This window comes from Pelophylax lessonae (assembly GCF_965119305.1).
Source record: "Pelophylax lessonae genome assembly, chromosome: 7".
In the NCBI taxonomy this organism is placed as follows: Eukaryota; Metazoa; Chordata; class Amphibia; order Anura; family Ranidae; genus Pelophylax; species Pelophylax lessonae.
Genome location: NC_138774.1, coordinates 271,118,728 through 271,138,843, shown reverse-complemented (window position 1 = coordinate 271,138,843; position 20,116 = coordinate 271,118,728). Strand labels below are relative to the sequence as shown.

The 20,116-nt window shown below is 43.3% G+C and overlaps 1 protein-coding gene and 1 long non-coding RNA gene across 2 annotated transcripts in view; one reads left to right on the top strand and one right to left on the bottom strand.

Moving 5' to 3' along the window:
* Positions 1 to 15,953, top strand: part of ENG (endoglin) — a 93,283-nt gene extending 77,330 nt beyond the window's left edge. The window contains exons 12-16 of the mRNA XM_082264239.1: positions 1,408 to 1,548; positions 3,181 to 3,444; positions 6,458 to 6,521; positions 10,466 to 10,567; positions 15,651 to 15,953. Of these exons, the coding sequence (XP_082120365.1) occupies positions 1,408 to 1,548; positions 3,181 to 3,444; positions 6,458 to 6,521; positions 10,466 to 10,567; positions 15,651 to 15,769 (690 nt within the window). The 3' untranslated portion in view covers positions 15,770 to 15,953. The remainder of the gene's footprint in view (positions 1 to 1,407; positions 1,549 to 3,180; positions 3,445 to 6,457; positions 6,522 to 10,465; positions 10,568 to 15,650) is intronic.
* Positions 15,954 to 16,676: 723 nt separating this feature from the next.
* Positions 16,677 to 17,938, bottom strand: LOC309559305. The gene is made up of 2 exons (XR_014225456.1): positions 17,638 to 17,938; positions 16,677 to 16,818 (listed from the first exon to the last, which is right to left on the bottom strand). It is a non-coding gene; the product is annotated as an uncharacterized lncRNA (long non-coding RNA).
* Positions 17,939 to 20,116: the final 2,178 nt, after the last annotated feature.

Genomic DNA, 20,116 nt, shown 5'->3' with positions numbered 1-20,116 from the left:
TTTATCATGATTCGCTATATACCTTATATGAGTTGCCCTAGTTAATAGAGGTATTGGGGCTCCAGTGGTTAACTAACTCTGTCTTATGACTCATGTGCATGTATTTATCATGTTTTATTGAACATACGTTCATTGATATATATTTTTTTACGTCTATGTGAAATAAATTATATATTTTATAAACGATTGTTGTATCTATTCCCACCAAGATCAGCACCCACCAGTAGCCTATAAAGTCCCAATTCACTTGAGAGGTTGAGAGACCCCATTGATTTGTGGGATTCTCTCACTCCCCTCTTCTCTTTTCTCCAGATCCTCCACCAATATCAGTAGACTTCCAAAGCAAGAATAGACCCCCCCATGCAAAAATGAATCCCCTCCAGCTACAATAGACCCCCCCAGTAGCAAGTATCAGTAGACCCTTCAGCACACCCCAGCACCTCTTGCATACATTCAGTTCTGAAGGTGCCGGAACTGCGTTCCTCCACGTTCCTGCTGGAAAAAAGCCCTGCTCTTATCTAAGCAGAGCTGGCCTAAATGCTACCCAGTCCCAGAATTGAGTCTAATTGGATGGTGTAACATATTTACACATCAACCTGCAGACGGGGACATCCTGACATGGGCAATGCGTTCCATTCACGGGCACCACTAAAAGGCCTAGTTGTCCTTCTCTAACATTACTGTGTGTCCCCGCTCCCGAAGAAAGCTCTTACGTGTACCTCTACCAGCACATATACAGTTTCATCCCCCACACTCTACCATACTTGCTCATCAGTCGAAGAGGTTGACCGTTACTCAGATAAGCCACACCCACAAGTAATACTGGATGGAGTCCGATGTATTTGCAAAATTTACTCTCTAACTTCAGGTTGAACAACTTCAAGGTACACAATGACAGGGTGTGTATAACTTTGGAGCACAGCATGTTGCGCACTTAGGTTCTCACCTTGGTGTTTGCCTGTGGTCCACACTTTTCACCCAATCAAGAACACTGCTAATTATATCCCCAATTTCAGTCCTACGCAGGATCCCACCATGTATTCCCCAGCTGGGGAATACCAGACACTAGGAGCTTTTCTTCTTTAAAGGAATGGTCCACTAAGTCCCATGGGGGCCAACTACAGGCTTAGCTCCTGTCTCCTTCTACTCTCCACCAGAATTATTCCCACCCAGTGACTCACCCACTATTTACACTATATATTTTGTAGGAGGGCGCCACCTAGAAGCCAAAATAGGAATGATACCAACACCCTGTTACAAAACCCCTTTCCCCAGGCTCAGATCACAATATATATGTTAGTATTAGGTGTGCACTTGGTTCATTTGTGCTGCACAAATGTTGTATGTGTGTGTGCTCATCTCTAATGATTAAATAAACTTTTGAAAGACAATGATTGAATGGCATAGAAAGTTGTCAATTGCATTTTTTTTGTTCTTCATCAGATGGTATTTTGTGAAAGTCCTATAATCCAAATAGAATTGCGCCATGGTCATGATCTCCAGCTGAACACAACAACTCTGGATCCAGACCAGACCATCCAAGTGAAGGTAAGTTCTTTTAGGATTTTTAGGGCAGCTGATAGGAATGAAAGCAGTCCTGTCAATTTCTATATAAAACACAAATGCTGGATTCCACCATGGTGCTTGCAACTACCAACTCTGCAATGTGCCATAACATGTATTACAGAGGGACACATTTCTGTGGATGATAAAAGCCTGGGACTAGCAGTGGTATGCTGGTTCTGTGGTTAGCATTCTCGCCTTCCACTAGGGGAGCCCCGGGTTCGATTCCTGGCTACTGCACCAAAAAAAAAAAGAGGCTGGGACTGTTAATGCAATCTGACAAACCCGTCATTGTTACTGCTCAGTTTGTTCATTTTGTACTATGTGCTCACGTTGCTCACGCTCTAGAACTGTACACCGTGACCTGCATTGCTAGCAGAGTAAGCCAACAGTCCGCCTTTTCCCCTTTATTTCCAGTAGTCAGTTCTAGGTTTACTGAGGCAAACTCTTGCAGTTTTTTCATTCTCATGTTTGCCATAGCTTGTGCAGTATCTAGTCCTAAGTTGTTCATACGCAATGCAATTTTTGAAACCTTCCTGATGAACCAGCCTAAATTTGCTTCATAGGTGGCCCTGTTGCCACCATCCTTCCTAAAATCTTCCAACTGATGAATCAAAGGAGTTGGGCCCCCTCCATAGACACACACAGGACCACTTAGCTCACCCCCCACTCTCTCCTCACAGGCGGTAATTGACAGCAGCAGGAGCCAATGGCCCCCACTGCTGCCTTCATGTCCAGTGAGGAGAGAGGGCACGGCACTGGATCAAGATCAGGCTCAGGTAAGTATTTGGGGGGGGGGGGGGTTAATCACAAAAGGATTTCATAGAATGCATTAAAGGTAAAAAAAAAAAAACTTCTGGTGAAATGAATTGGCGTTTTGCGCCAATAGTACCTGCGCAAATGGTAAACAATATAAATAATAATAATCAGGTGTGAGTGTTAAAAATCCATAAAGTGCAAGGTGCATATATAACACAAATTTATATATTGGTATAAACCAAATAAATAAATATAAAGTGCATATATAACACAATATTGTGTATTGGTGTGAACCAAAATAAAGGAGCTGCAGCTAAATCGTAAAAACTTAAAATTGGTATAAAGTACGCCTAAAGTGTACAAAGCTGCGCTCACCTAAAGTGCACTAAGTGGTTATTAAATATAGTTGAAATTTATGAATTCTTATATATAAAGTGCATATCAGATATAAAGTGCATCAACAAATGAATGAGGGGATCATAAATCTCATACAAAGTGCATTATTAAATTAAGTTTATCAACAAATGAATGAGGAAATAAATGAATATTATTATTGATGCACTCATACTTCACCTATTCATTCATTGTTGATGCACTTTATTTAATAATGCACTTTGTATGAGATTTATGATCCCCCTCATTCATTTGTTGATGCACTTTATATCAGATATGCACTTTATATATAAGAATTCATAAATTTCAACTATATTTAATAACCACTTAGTGCACTTTAGGTGAGCGCAGCTTTGTACACTTTAGGTGTACTTTATACCAAAAAAAAAAAACTTCTGCCTTTATTGTTTCCAGTGTGATTTTGCAGTCATCCTACCTGTCTTATTAATTTTATTATTTTTGCAGACATCGGTCAGAGTTCAAACCGCTAATCCTGAGAATATTATGGAACTGAGCACGTGTTCCCTGCTGGTGCAGGACGCCGAGCAGATCCTGGACAAAGAGCGGAGCCCAGCTATAGATGTTGATCGATTGGTCTGGACACTTAACACAAGACTCCCTACGGTAGAAGCCGCAGTCTGTGCAAAACTCACATGTACCTTCTGTATGGCTAATCAAAATCTAAAGTCGAGACATTTAGCCACCGAGGGAAACTTGAATGGATTTCCAGTAAGCATGGATTTTGGGTTATTGTAACGTTTGCCCTAAAATATTTTTTTGTATGTAACTCCTACATGTTCAGATGCTTCTCTACCATATTTGTATTATTGTTACAGATGGTTAGGTGTTCTGGGGCCATCAGATATCACTGGGCCACATACCACATGATGTCTTAACCCCCTTACCCACCATGTTATTTTACAATGGTCAATAAAGTACAAGTGAGAGGACTACCACACTTGTATTCAATAGAGAACTAGAAGTCCATATGCCATGGGGAAGAGCGGATTGCATAGCAACATGTTACACCCTGAAAACATGTTGCAAAAGGTGGAGTTAGAGCCCATTCAGACTGGCGCGATCCGACTTCCAGGGGCGACCTGTGAAGTGCACCGCGACTTCGGCGCGACTTGCACGGACTTCATATAATTGAAGTCAATGCAAGTCGCCTCCAGGTCGCCCCAAAGTAGTACAGGACCCTTTTTCTAAGTCGGAGCGACTTGTGTCGGTCCTATTAGAACGGGTCCTGTGCTAATCAATGGCGAGCGACCGACCGCAACTTGTCAGGCGACCAAGTCACGCTAGTGTGAATGGACCCTTAGCCTTTCATGGGACAGTCTAGAGATATTTTAGTTTAGGGTGAAGCCTGGTGAGTCAACCCCTCCTGCTTATTCAGACCCCTGCCAAAATTCTTGCCCACCTGGGATCTTGGGTTGTTCTTGCCAGCCTTGGTGTATTCCAGCTCCTCCTTTTGCATTTACCATAGTATAAAAATAAAAAAAGATCCAGCCGGGAAGGAGGGAGCCCCTCATGTTGGCCACAGCAAGTATGCAGACCCAGAAACTTAACATAGAGATCTTACCAATATAGTCTCTGAGAATGATAGGAGGTGGTTTAACTCTCTAGCACCTACCAAAAACAAAATATAAATTTTGGGTGAACTAACCCTTTAAACTTTCTTGTCAGGGTAGAAATACTAGAATTTCTTTCTGATGACCTAAAAAGGTACCTAAATGATACATCCAGAGACTTTTTATTCATTAACTGCTTGAAAAACTTCCCTCTATGAGCAGAGGCGTATCTAGAACCTTCAGGGCCCCTGTGCAAGAAACCATGAAGGGCCCCCCAGGTCCCTGGCTGGGGCCCTTCCCTTCAAGCCTGGGGCTCTTCACACTGATCCTGGGGCCCTTTACTCTTGTTGCGGGGGCCCTTTATTATTACTTTACAAGTTCTGCAGTGGGCCCCTTGGCCGCAAGATGGCTTCCTGCCATCTTGGGGCCTCCCCACAGTGGTGGAATGCCAGGGCCCGGTTGCAAGCGTGACCTTTGCGATCCTGGAAGTTCACCCACTGGTGTCAGTAGTTTTTATTTTTTGGTATTTTAATTGTATTATTTTTTATCATTTTATTTTATTTTTTTACAATGTCACTGACTATGACTCTGTCCATTCAGAAAAAGAAGGAGCTGGTAAATTACATATTTACCGACCCCCTTCCTGGTTCTCTATTGTGACCCATCCCCTGCAGCAGCCGGCAGGAGAGGGGAGGGAGCACAGTGGGGGGTAGCACAATGGGGGGGGCGGGGACCAGGGGAGCACACGGGGCCCACAGACAGCAGAACACAGGTGAACTGGATAGGAGGAGTGGTGGGGGCAGCATACAGAGGAACCAATCTCCTCCATTTTCCTCCTGCAGCTACAGGAGGAAAAAGGAGGACAGTGATTTCCCTACATGCTGCCCCTCCTATCCAGGTGTACAGGGGAGCAGCACAGGCCCCCAGGAGCATGGGGCCTGGTTGCAATTGCAACCCCTGTAGTTACGCCCCTGTCTATAAGTATGACAATGTATCTTCTAGACAGCAGTGCACCTTCCTAATTTATGTCTAAGTCGCTACTGGATTCATGCCTTTAATGTCCCAATTGCAGCCTCGACATGCTTCCTCTAGCTGCTGTATCTATTTCACGATTACGGCCCTTTTGCACCAGTGTGAGCAATTGCAATGTTTTCACGGATGCACATTAAAGCTGAACTCCAGGTTTTTCAGCCACCTTCTAAAATGCGCTAATTTACTATGGGTTAAGTCCAGTGGGGCGCATGCCACCTCTTGGACTTATCTCTTTAATTTACAGTTTTACAGATCGCCAGGAGTAAAGCTATTGCTATACTTCTGGCGCTCTAATGCTGGACCTTTAGGTCTCATCTCCTGCATCTACAGAGTTGTCTGCAACTGCCGTGCACTCCCCTCCTCTGCTCTCCCGTCAAAGCGCTGGGAGTATAGTAATAGCTGTACTCCGAGTGCTAAAAAAAAGTGTCAGTTGTAAATAGGAGATCAGTCCATGGGTCCATTGTTTGACTTAACCCATGGTAAGCCAGCACATTTTAAAAAGTGACTTAATCCCTAGAGTTTAGCATTTAGGCAGCCTATTTATTTGAATTGGCTTCTCAATGCTCAACAACCCATTAGTGCATTGCTACACAACTGTGTTGTGGAGGTGTGTTAAGATTCTAAATTATTAGCAACATAGCGCACTAATGTATGGGCCCCAATGTAGCCTCATTCAGATAAAGAAAGCATTATTTTCAGTAAGTCCTCAGGCAAACAGTCAATTAAAAAATACACATATAGCTATTTTACCTGATAAAGGATTTGTGTTTCTGTCAGCACAGCCCTATCTGGCAGGGGAGGAGACCGGATTTTTTTCTGCTGCAGTTAAGAAAGACTTACAGGTCTTGTCCCTCCCCCAGCCTGTGATTGGACAGTGAAAGTAGCAAAATGATGGGTTATCTCTCTGTCATTCTGTGCTCTCCTGCCATCAGCAAATCTCTTGCAAGCACACAAGCACTGCAACACAACTGATTAGCCTAGAGTCTTGCTTTAGGTTACTGAATGCTGAAAGGGAGAGAAAGCAGAGGGTAGTATGTTTGAAGACTATGCATGAAATATTTTGCTTCTGTAACAGAAAAATGTTTGAGATGTACTTTGTGCAGGTCAGTGACCCAAACCCTTTGTTTTCTTTTTGCTAGGATTGCCCAGTCCATTTCCAAATGCAGAAGTCACTGGACTTGGTTATAAGGCCTCCAAACCATAGTAAGTAATTATAAAATGTCTGGTTGTCAAGGCTGCCTCTGAGTTTGTGGCCAGGACAGTCCTGTATTAACATTATCTTAATAAGCAGTATGTGTGTAAAACAAGCTGACTTTTGTAGCTGCATGCACAGTGGGGCCTGTTCACACTAGAAACATTGAAGTTCTTCAAGTTGTCCTCTAAGCAGCTTGGCTTCCCTTGCTCCCTCCTTCCAGCAGAGACCCAACAGCTAAGACTGCAGCTGCTCCTTCCTCCCAGCAGTGACCCAACATCTCAGCTTTCCCTTGCTCCATCCTTCAAGTAGTGGCCCAGCAGCTCAGCTCTCCCTGCTCCCTCCTACCAGCAGTGAACCAAGCAGCTAAGGCCCCCCTGCTCCCTCTCCTTCCAGTGGTGACCCAGTATTTCAGCCTTCCCCTGCTTCCTCCACCCAACAGTGACCCATTATCTCAGCCAGGGGCAGACTGGCAACTTTCAGCCCAGGGGGCAAGTACAAACCTGAGGCCCATGGTGCAGCGATTCAGCCACCCTCCCACTCTCCTTTTTACTCCTCTGACCCCCATTCCAGGTTGAAGCCCTGCTCCAGGTACTCTCTACTCACTGGCTGATTCCGACTTCCCAACCTGGCCAGCAGGGGGCAGTTGGGGGAGCTGCGACAGCTCGGTTGGGGCTGACCGGGGGGGAGAGTTTCAAGTAGATCATGGAACCGGCCTCTGCTCAGATACAGTTTACACCATCCATGCCGGGGAGGGAGGCCTGTGCTCTGTCCTTGGCTTCATCCTGAACTTAGTAGGTCAGTGGCAGAGACATTTTACTTCTCTTCACCAGGAATCCTTTAGACATGTCTGTGGCAGAAGCGGTGCAGACTTCTTACAGGACATCAGAGTAGCCAAGGGGGCAATTGCCCCCCTGCCCCAGTCCTCCCCTGATCTCAGCTCCCCTTGCTCCCTCCTCCCAGTAGTGAGTGACCCAACAGCTCAGCTCCTCCTGCCTCCTTCTTCATCACCTTCCACTGAGCTGAACTGAACTCCCCCCCCCCCCCCTCCCCAAGGAAGCGCCATACTTATCTAGTTCTAGTACCTTGTCCAGCCATAAGGTTTAACTTCGGTTAAATCCCCAGATAAAGCTAGATATATACACACAGTTAGGTTTTCATTCTAATGCTCCTAGAAAATATATCATTTGTCAAAATATTCTCTTTCTTGCCATCATCACGTTAACCAATTTTGAGTTAACCAACATTGCTGAAACACCCTTGAAACTTCATCCAGATCTGATATATAAATGGAATCTCAGAAGTATGAAACAGGTTTCATTACAATTTGTAAGATTTTTACCAAACAAAAACCACATTTACAGTTATAGTTTAGGTGGAGAAAAAGTTTTCATGCTACTCCTTCAATTTTCTTGGTACTACTGTTGAAAACAAATGTTAATTTGACTTTGCGATCCATTAAAAAAATGAAACTTTTGGGGGAAAAAAAAATTAAAACTAATATTCCAAAAATTAGATTTTTTAATGAAATTTTACTGGTGTATGGCCAACTTTAGATCTCCCAGGAAAACAGACAGACAGCAACAGCATGGGTTTTAAACCTTCCACCCCATATCCAAAACAAGAAAAAATCGTTTAGATTGGAGCTTGACATTACCCATTATAGATAAAGGGAGCATTAGATATAATCGGTGGGTCTTCAGTTTTAGCTGATCCTGCAATAGGATGTGTGCAATGTAGTGGTACACATTACACACTAAAAGCTTGCACTCCATTGACATCACTGGCATCTCAGTTTATTTAACCATAGCCAACAAGCAACAAAACCCTGCCTGAAGGCCACTCTTCTCTAATAGGTTTCATCCAGTAGGGCTTTATCGTAGATGAGGTTATGCCCCTTGCCACCTATGGCTAAATAAACTGAGATGCCAGTGATGTCATTGGAGTGCAACCTTTAAGGTAGGTTTAGACCGGTGTCTAAACAGACTTTCCTCTGAAAAGCAATCCTTGTTCATAAAGCTTTCCTGGGGCAATTTTAAAGGTGGTAAAGAGGATGTGACGCCTCCTCGCCGCCTGTTTTAACCCCATAATTGTTGCACAAATGTGCTGTAATGCATGCGGTTGTGAGGCGTTTGCAGCGCTACCTCTTACTTCAATGGGTCACGTTCAATGGGCTTGCTGCCCACCCAGTGTGACGTGTCAGATAGTTTTTGCCACATCTGTTGCAATTGCAGCTTAAGAGGGGGTGGTTGGGGACACTAAAAACACAGCTCAAATGCATGTTTTTTACATAGTTAGTCAGGTTGAAAAAAGACACAAGTCCATCTGGCTCAACCAATAGAAAACCCAACCATACAATCCCATATACATAATCCTATACCCGCAGTTGATCCAGAGGAAGGCGAAAAAACCCCAACAAAGCATGATCCAATTTGCTACAGCAGGGGAAAAAAATTCCTTCCTTATTCCCCCAGAGGCAATCGGATATTCCCTGGATCAACCCTACCTATAAATATTAGTACCCGTTTATATTATGTACCCCCAGGAAAAAATCCAGGTCTTTTTTAAAGCAATCTAGTGAGATAGCCAGAACCACCTCTGGAGGGAGTCTATTCCACATTTTCACAGCTCTTACAGTGAAGAAACCTTTCCGTATTTGGAGACAAAATCTGTTCTCCTCTAGACGTAAAGAGTGCCCCCTTGTCCTCTGTGTTTACCTTAAAGTGACTCAACACAAGTTCACTATATGGACCCCTTATGTATTTATACATGTTGATCATATCTCCCCTTAATCTCCTCTTCTCAAGAGAGAATAAATTCAGTTCCTCTAATCTTTCCTCATAGCTGAGCTCCTACATGTATCTTATCAGTTTGGTTGCCCTTCTCTGCACTTTCTCCAGTTCCCCGATATCCTTTTTATTGCCCCCCCCAAGCCCAACTTTAAATGAACCCTTACTTTTATACATGTTGAGTGTGAATGGGCTCCTGGGATTGGCACCCTACATCTGCAGTGAGGCTTTCAGTTTATGAGTCACTGACAAGTACACGGCAAAAAAGCCCAAGTGATGACCGAGCTATTGATCTGAATGTTTTTTCAAAGACATTGACAAAAGCCGAGCACACATTGCAGATAGGGAACATTTTCAGCAGGACAGGTTATGCATTCCCAATATCTCCTCAGTACTAATTCTGTTCATAAAAAAACTTAGCGTAGTAGAACCGTGATACCAGTATGTCGCCCGTAAAGTCTAATTGGAAAAAAGTCTTGAAGGTGCCTTTCACTGGTGAAAACACTGAGACTCTTAAGTCATATTTGGCCAGCAGTTTTTACAATGGATCAGTTTTTTTTTTTGTCACGTAGCTATATCAGTTTGAAAGAGAACAAAATTCCTTGGTTACAGTCCAGATGGGACTGTTATTGTCATTAACCTTGGGGACAAGCTGCCTCCCGTCCTTTTTATCACATGGGACCTCCTCATGTTACAGACATGGAGCAGATTGCAGGGAGAGCAGCCACTGACCTCAGGAAGGAGTGTGAGGTGACCCCAGAGAACGTAGAACGAGGTAGATGAGAGGGCAGGAAGGAAGCCACCGGAAGCCAAAATAAACATGCAGCCATTAGAGAGGAGAGGGGAAGAGACACAGAGGACCCATCAGCTAGAAAAGAGAGGAGGGTGTCAGGGGCCTTGAATAGATAAGCTGGCTGGCAGCAAGTTTTACAAGGAACACGCCAAACGCATACAGTCCTCATGACCGGAAACACATTAAAACACATAAATGTTCATTGTGGTAAACCTTAGAGGCCATTCAAATTCAAATTTACTGAAGATCACAGGATACAGATTGGTTGGTTTGTTCCATTTTTGCTTAGCCCGTCCTAAACAGCCAAAAATGTTTGAAAGTGTAAAATTGTTCATTTGAAAGAAAACTGGTTTAAACGATTGTGTCTCTTCAGAGCATGGACTCGGGATGGGATCTGTGCTGGGGATCACATTCGGAGCATTTGTCATTGGAGCGCTTCTCACGGCCGCCTTGTGGTACATCTACACGCACACACGTGAGTAATGAATGCTGTCTATGCTTTTGCTGCTGTGTTCACCTCAATGAAACTTTCCCTAACGCGACTCAATCCTTTCATGAAATGGTCCTAGGTGGAACCCAGTGGACAGCCCCTGGCTTCTAATACAGCTTCAACAAAATAGTTGGGAAGCTGTGTAAAATCTACATAAAAACAGAATGCAATGATTTGCAAATCTCCTAAACCCATATTTTATTCACAATAGAAAATTGAAATTGAAAACATATCAAATGTTTAAACTGACTGAGAAAATGTAACGTTAGACCACATGTCAGGATAATGGATACCCCCCCCCCCCCCGGCCATCAATCTGATATAGGCCAGGGGGGGGGGGGGTTTCCATCATCCTGACATATGATGCAAGCGCAGGATAAGTCACTTGTGCGCGCCCCCGGGGGCACGCAGTGGTCAGTAGTGCGGTGTGTCGCTCTGACAAACCACAAACCGCATCTCTGATCTCAGTAAAGAGCCTGTGATGTAGGCTCTCTGCCATGTGATCAACGGTGTCCAATCATAGCTGATCACAGCGTAACCAGAAAGTGCAGGTTATCAGCTTTCCTCTATTTTCACTGACAGGGCGTGAGTCAAGGGGAGCTAATAAGCAGCTCTCCTGGGGAGGGGGGGGGGTCTGTGCTGATAATCAGCGCATTGATAATCAGTGCAGACTAGGGATCGACCGATATCAGTTTTTTGGTTGCCAATACCGATATTTTGGCCATTGCATATCGGTATCGGCCGATATTTTGTACATTTAGAGTTTTGAAAAATAAAGAAAATTTTTGACACAAATCTGGTCCTGAACATGTGGGGTAGGTCTTTTAGCTGTAATGTGCAGTCTTCCCTTCCCTCCCTGCCTGCCAGGAATCCCGTGTGAACCTAGTTTAGTGTCATTAAAATCCTAGAATCCACTTTATTCATGTTTTATATAATGTCCAGTGTGTGTTTTTGTAATAGAATAGTGGGAAATACCTTCATTACATCACTGCTCCGGGCTCTCCTCGCTAATCTCCCACTCTGCTGTTTTCTCCTCTCATAGCTGTCAGAGGAGGATCTCAGCCCCTCCCGTCTGCAGTGTACACAGAAGCGCCGGATAGTAGATTAGAATAGTGTGAAATACCTTTGTTACATCTCCCGCTCTGCTGTTTTCTCCTCTCATAGCTGTCAGAGGAGGATCTCAGCCCCTCCCGTCTGCAGTGTACACAGAAGCGCCGGGTAGTAGATTAGAATAGTGTGAAATACCTTTGTTACATCTCCCGCTCTGCTGTTTTCTCCTCTCATAGCGGTCAGAGGAGGATCTCAGCCCCTCCCGTCTGCAGTGTACACAGAAGCGCCGGTATTAGATTAGAATAGTGTGAAATACCTTTGTTCCATCTTTGTTCCAGCCTCAGCTAATCTCCCGCTCTGCTGTCCTTCTCTCCTCCCCCACTGACAGCTGGGGGTCACGGAAGGGTCGAGCGGCGATGTAATGAAGGTATTACACACTATTCGATTACAAAAACACACACTGAACATTATATAAAACACGAATAAAGTGGATTCTAGGATTTTACACACACTAATATCGGCAATATCGGTAACCTCCGGGGCCGATACCGATATATCGGGGAAAGTGCATATCAGCCCTTGATATATCGGCCTTGACGATAATCGGTCGCTCCCTAGTGCAGACCCATCAGCGATAACCAGGATGCCTACAGATGGCCACCTGGGATGCCAATCCGTGCCCAACAAGGATGCCAATCAGTGCCCATCAGGGATGCCTTTCAGTGCCTTGTCATCAGTGCTGCCTTTCAGAGCCATCTATCAGTGCCCCCCATCAGTGCCCATCAATGCCACCTCATCAGTGCCTGTCAGTGAAGGAGAAAACATACTTTTTTACAAAACTTTATAACAAAAAAAGAAAAAAAAAAAACTTTTATTTTTCAAAATTTTCAATCTTTTTTTATTAGTTTAGCAAAAAAAACAAAAACAATCCCAGTGGTGATCAAATACCACCCAAAGAAAGTTATTTGTGGGGAATTAAATTCTAAAAATGTAATTTTAGTACAGTGTTGCATGATCACGCAGTTGTCATTTAAAATGTGACAGGGCTAAAAGCTGAAAATTGGCCATGGCAGGAAGGGGGTGAAAGTGCCCTGTATTGAAGTGGTTAGGAAAAAAAAATAAGGCAATTTTGAAACTGATGGCATCAACATGTCTCAAAAAAGTTTGGACAGGGCATAAAAAAGCTGGCAAAGTAAGCAGAAGTGACAAGGAAGAGCTGGAAGAATATTTTGCCACTAATTAGGTTAATTGGCACAGGTTAGTAACATGATTGGGTATAAAAAAAAAAATTCCAGAGGGTTCGAGTGTCTCCAAAGTAAAGATTGGCAGAGGTTCACCTGTGAAAAGCTGCGTCTAAAAGTTGTCAAACAATTTCAGAATGATGTTCCTCAAGATTCCGAGAATATGGAGAAACCTCTGTGTGCAAGGGACAAGGTCGAAACGCACTATTGGATGCCCATGATCTTCGGGTCCTCAGACGGCACTGCATTGAAAACAGGCATGATTCTGTGATGGAAATCACTCCATGGGCTCAGGAATACTTCCAAAGATCCCTAGCACATCTGAACATGATCCAGAAACACTGCCATCTGCTCTGGGCCAAAGCTCATTTAAAATGGTCTGTTGCAAAGTGAAAAACTGTTCTGTGGGCAGATAAATCGAAACTTGACAATCAGTTTGGCAACCATGGGCACCACAGCCTCCAAAGTAAAGAGGAAAGGGACCTTGTTATCAGTGCTCCGTTCAAAAGCCGGCATCTCTGATGGTATGAGGGTGCATTTGTGCATATGGAATGGCCAACTTTCACATCTGGAAAGGCACCATCAATGCTAAAAGAAATATCCAGGTTTTACAGCAGCATATGCTCCAATCCAGACAACGTTTTTTTCAGGAAAGGCCTTTCATATTTCACCAGGACTGAGTTAAACTGCATACTGCATCTATGACAACAGCATGACTTTGTAGTAGAAGAGTCCGGGTGCTTTACTGGCCTTCCTGCAGTCCAGGCAGTACTGAGATAGGTTGTCTAGTGCCCATGACAAGAATGTGGAACTGTGCCCCCTCTCCCACTGTTAATGTGTGCTGTAGAATGGGTTTACTGCCCTCTGTCCATTCTTTGTCCCTTTACTCTGCGTTGCCCAGGGCAGCTGTCCCTCCTGCCCACCCCTTGTCCCGGCCTTTCACCAATTGAAAATATTTGGCACATCTTAAAACAAAAATACCACAAAGACGACCCAGCGCTGTTGAGCAGTTAGAATCCTATATCAGGCAAGAATGGGATAACATTTCTTTCCCAAAACTTCAGTAACTGGACTCCTCAGTTCCCAGACATTTTCAGAGTGTTTTATAAAATTTTCTTAAAATGGTACATTTTCTCAGTGTAAACATTTGATATGTTTTCTATTGTAAATAAAATATGGGTTTATGATAGTTGCAAATCATTGTATTCTGTTTTTGTGTAGATTGTACACAGTGTCCCAACTTTTTTGGAATTGAGGATTGTAGATCTTAGATACTCCGACCAAAAGATCTCACTGTCATAATTCCTGATTATATTCCAGTCCACCTGGCATTTTGGGAATTCCCTCTCCCCTTTGGCATCCTCCACCCACATACGGGGCATTAAAGTTCACTTTAAGCATATTAAAAACTTATTTTTCCTTATTTATTTAGAAAATGTTTACACTGTCCCTTTAAATAAAAACATTCCGATTACTTTTATTGTGGTCATAAGAAATGTAAACATCCCTTGTGACAGTAATAGGCAGGGACAGGTACTCTTTATGGAGGGATCTGGGGTCTGAAAGACCCCAAACCTCTCGTCTGCACTTGAAAGTATTCAAAATGCTAAGATTAGGGTTTTTGGATTTTTTAAAACTGGCGCTGTTGGCTGCCGAACAAACCGAAATGGACTTTGTGATGTCGCTTCCGGGTTACTACATGGGAGACCCTAACAAAGCCAATTCCAGCTTTGTTCAGGTCTCCGGCCAGCCGGTGGACATGCAGTCTGGTTGCTCTGGTCTTCCGGGGGGACAGGAGAGCCCGGGCGAACTTTGGAAGGTGGCAGAAGGCTGGGGGGGGGGGGGTGATGTGTTGGCAAGTGGTTATAGATGTAATATAGATCAGGGGTGACCGCCGACTATCGACTCTAAAAAACATTCCCGGGGTGATGCCTGCAGTACAACCAATTGAGCCAAACGATCTACAGGTACGGGATTTGTCGACAAGTGGTTATAGATGTAATATAGATCAATCCCAACATGTTTCGCTCTCACTGGCTTCTTCAGGGGATACACAAGCTGTAATAATCAGAAATTTCTATAGGATACAAAAACAATAGTAAGTATACCATATATAACCCAAACATTCAATCAACATACGCATGCATGTTCAATAATGCACGTTAATGCACCTCAATGGACAGCACAGAACTGAATGAAGCCTAAAGCCCCGTACACACGATCAGATTATCGAACGATCTGTCGTCCGTTTTTTGTGGCATGCTAGTCTGATGTGGAAAGTGAAGAGGTTATTTTCATACAAATTTTCCCGTACGACAGAATTCTACTTCAGAAGTGATGTCATGTGTTGGATTGCTTTGTATGTGTTCTTTCGTCTCTGAGCATGCCTAGTCTTGCTCTTAAGATTTTTTTCCGTCTAAAACGAAAATCGGACGTTGTATTACGAACAAAAATTTTTATAGCCTGCATATCAGGATTTTGTCAGCCGAAAAGTCGGAGTTGGCTGTTGAAAGCACCATACTAACAATCCGAAAATCGGCAGATCGGTCGTCGGACGATCTTTCCCTTCAGATTTTCTTATCGTGTGTACAGGCCTTTAGGCTCACAAGTGTTTATGGTAAATTTGGTTTTGGTATTGAACGCTCTACATTTATATAATCTCACTGCCCTGCTTTATAATATTCTGGTCAGAAATTAAAATAAAGATTCAATTATGGTGACATTTGTCACATTTGTGTTCGTTTTTTAAAAAGTGACCATTGTTTCTCTTCATACAGGCTCATCGGTTAAAATGCAGCCGGTCCCGACACTAACCGGAGGCTCAGAAAGTAGCAGCACAAACCACAGCATTGACAGCACACAGAGTACCCCATGCAGTACCAGCAGCAGAGCGTAACGTGATTGTGTCTTATCACAGGGACTACAGACATGGGGGGGGAGGGAAATATGAAGGGCCCTAAAAGCCCCAACATCAGTACAATGACTTAATGTTGAAGCCCCCATCAGATGGAATCCATCTTGAAAACCTGCTTTGCCTATTTCGTCATATTGCAGGTATCGGTTAAAATACAAGACGAGGACTCTCATGGCCATGGTCCCTCAATGACAGATCACTGATGCCCATGGTTTCTCAATGACAGATCACTGATGCCCATGGTTTCTCAATGACAGATCACTGATCGCCATGGACCCTCAATGACAGATCACTGATGGCCACGGATCAATCGGTAAAAACTGAACGTCATCGACCCAAGTGGCATAGTTTGTTGGAAAAACTCCTGAGAGTCCAAAGCAACGTGGGAGGGGGAAGCACATTTTTTGCAGAAACATAAAGCTATAAACATCTTATATATGAAATTATCCATCCAACCTCCAGTTACTTGCTTTTACACATAGTTTAACTTGACAACAGAATGTATTCTGAACATGGTTTTATTTGAACCCCAAGCTTATGAAATTTTCCAGCTTTTATTCCTTTTGCCCTGATGGCTTGCTGGTCTAAAAGAGAACTGTAGCAGATACAATGAAAAATACCTCAGGAAAATGGCAGGGTTCATGCATTACGGCACTAGGCCAGGGCCTGGTCAGACCAAAGCTGTACAGTGCAACGCTCATCTTGGCTTGAAAACTTTCAAAAAGCTTCTCATTGTTTTATCATTACAGTTTATGCCACTACCATTTTCTAATTTGTTTTGGGTTAAAATTCCTGATTGCTGATCTTACTATCAGGAGCCCATGTAAATGTAAACTCACATGACTAGATGTGGCCAAAGACATGAAATGGCTGTTGTTGGTTACAACCAAATGCTAATCTTGACTGTACTCTCAATGGGCACCTGAAGACTGCAATAGTTATGGAATCCTTGCATTCTATACCATAAAGTGCATAGATAGACGTAACACCATCACAGGATCAGACCATACCTATACATGATCAGGCCATACCTTTTGATGCCCTACCCAGGGCCGCCATCAGGGGGGGCAGCCCATACACTTGTAGGGGGCCCGGGAGCAGGGCCTTGGTGTTCCACCACTGTGGGGGCACGCTGCCCACCACGTCTTCTAGTTTTCATGTATGGCCGCTCTGTTTGGGATTTCTGCCCCTATCAGCGGTGACCTCTTGTTTAGGAGATGCAAATGTGCAGGAATTCTCCTTGCATGCACAGTTGGGAGCAGGGCCTACATCATCCCAGCCACCCCCTCCACCACCACCACTGATCCCATCCACCACACCACTGCCATTGATCCCATCCAGGGGCATAACTAGAGGGGACACATTCGCAACCTGGCCTCATGCTCCAGGGGTCCCATGTAGCCCCCTGTACACGCGGATGGGGGGGGGGGGGGCGGGGGAGGCAGCATATGGAGGAACTGATTTCTCCATTTACCTCCTGCAGCCGCTAACTGTTAACTTCTCCTCCTCTCCCTCCCGCAGGTATTCAGTGGCCAGGTGGTCAGGCCCAGGCCTAAATCTGTGTAAGGGGTCCCACCAAACCCTATAAAACCATACCAATACATGATCAGACCATGCCCATTGAGACCATACCAAATATGTTCAGACCATACCTTTTGAAGACCATACCTATACATGATTAGACCATACCTTTTGAGACCATACCAATACATGATCAGACCATGCCCATTGAGACCATACCAAATATATGATCAGACCATACCTTTTGGAGACCATACCTATACATGATTAGACCATACCTATACAAGATCAGACCATACCCTTTGAGACTATACATGATCAGACCATACCAGGTTGCCAGTGGCTGGTCTTTAAAATCAGGCTTCATTCACACGGGTCATATCAATCCTTATCCCATGTAAGGGTCATGTATACTCACATGGGGATGCACAGGCAATCCATTGATCACTATGCAGGCAGTCCCATTCATGTCAATTAGGGTGCAGCAGCTGCACAGACACAGCCCCTGCTACCAATGTGATATCTTTGTGGGTGCACGGCCCTGAATGCATCTATGGATTCATATGCCCTGTGATAATGAGGCCTAAAAATGATTAGGCCAAAAATACGACAAGACTATATATAGAGCTCTACAAAAATAAACCAAAAAAACAAAAAAAAAACAAAAAACTATGTTACTTTTTTATTTATTTTTTTTACTATGTAAAAGCTTTTTTTTTTTCTTCTTTACTTGAGGTTGGATTTGTGTATTAACCAGTAATGCTACTTCCTATGAATATAATATTTACTGGGGTAATGATGGCTGCTGACTACAGCTGGGAAGGTTTGCTCACCTTTCTTTCTGTAATGAGATCAGACGATGGTTGTATATATTTATTCATGCTTATGTATTACTTGTAAGGTTGTAGAAAACGAAATGTATTTTAGTGTGTTTAGAATATATGTCCATATATGTTGGTACAATATATATTGATTATAATCCCAATGTTGCACTTGTTACATACATCCCTTATAAAGCTAGGTGTGAGGCCATTTTCTGTAAAGGAAATGGGTTGAAATTGATATTGTTCGGTCCTATTTACCACATGTATACGGTCTATTTAGCCTATCTGTAGAGTGACCAAAGTGAGGTAGGCCTCATTTGTTGAAAGGCCAGAAGGGAAACACTATGTTGCTATGGCTAACAAAGCAATGCCAAAATTCTCAGCTTGGGTTAGATGGTATTCACCTCCAAGAAGCAGCACATGGTTTCTTTAGGCCATATTGATAAAGGAGGCCAGAACTTCGTAATCTGGCTGCCATGCTACAAATCAGCTCATTCAATAAAATAATTATATGTTAAATCCAGTAGACAAATATATCGCTAATCCAAAAGAAACAAAAGCATTCAAATTCATCAATAAAAAATATTAGATCCAACACAATGTCCATGAAATAATCACACATTTCTTCTGGTGTCATAGTGTGATAAGAAAAAACAATGTGATCTTCAAATAAAACGTGTTCAGCAATGTGAACTCCACTCCTCGAATGTGCCTGTAACGGAACCTTCGACCCACACTGTACTTGTGGACTTCCGTCAGTATACAGCTTCCTTGCAGTCATGAACATATATACCAGATTTTCCAGCCACCTCATACAAAGCTAGCCGACACTTAGCTTGTACAAGTTAAGGAACATTCCAGGATAAGAACTGTTTATTGAAACACAGGCACAAAGAGATATACACTGTGGGACAATCCCCCCACCCCCTTAGCAGCCAATCCACATAGACATCCCATAATAGGTTGATCTTAAGGCAGACAGAAACAATAGAACAATGGAATACAGGTACTTAACAATAACAAACCCCCACCCCAATACACTGTCTAGCAAGGGTCTATGAGACACTCCTGCAATATTCAAGCAAACTGTCAGTCAAACCGTTCATCTTCATATATTTTCTGAGGGACCTGTTCAGAAATATTATAGTCCCAAGTGAAAGAGTACTCCAAACCCTATTCTGTGTCCATTAAGTATCTGTCTTTCACTCCCATTTATGGTGAATGGGTTGCTGCACTATGGGCCTCTGGCTTTTACTTACCCCCTGGGCCGAAAGTTGCCAGTCAGCCCCTGGCCATGACCCCCATTTACTGAGTGGTCACAATGCACGTAGATGTTATAACCATCTTGGCATCAACATAGATAGCGGCTTCCAGCATGTCTCCCTTTACATCTCCACGGTACACTTCTGTGGGCGCAATGACGTCACAACATGTGGCATCACCCTACAAAATAAGTCATTTGTGAAGAAACGCGTAGGATGGACATTGTGATGTCATCATGTATGTGGAAGTGAACTGATCAGGTAAGTCTTTATGTATGGCACAGTGGCAGGGAGGAGTTCACATTGCAGGGCACATTTATTTAAAGATCACTCTGTTTTTTTCTTATCACAACGTGTCACGGAAGGATTGTATGATTATTTAAATATATTCTTTCACATTGTATTTGCACAAATATTATTTATGGACTGGAATACTTGTGTTTCTTTTGGACTAGCGCTACACCCATCTACTGGATTTAACATACTGATATGATGTATCACATATTGTGCAAGCAGCTTTTCATATAATATTATTATCATTATCACTTTTTTTTTGGTGACCAAAAGCACAATTTAATTTTATTTTTTAATTATTATGTAACATGTAAAATGCACCTCAGTCAGATCATAGGAATATTCATATTATCTGGCTGTGACTCCTGCTTTCAGGACATTGTTCTTTGACTATTTAGGAGGCATAAAAATGCTGCAAGGTTGTGTCT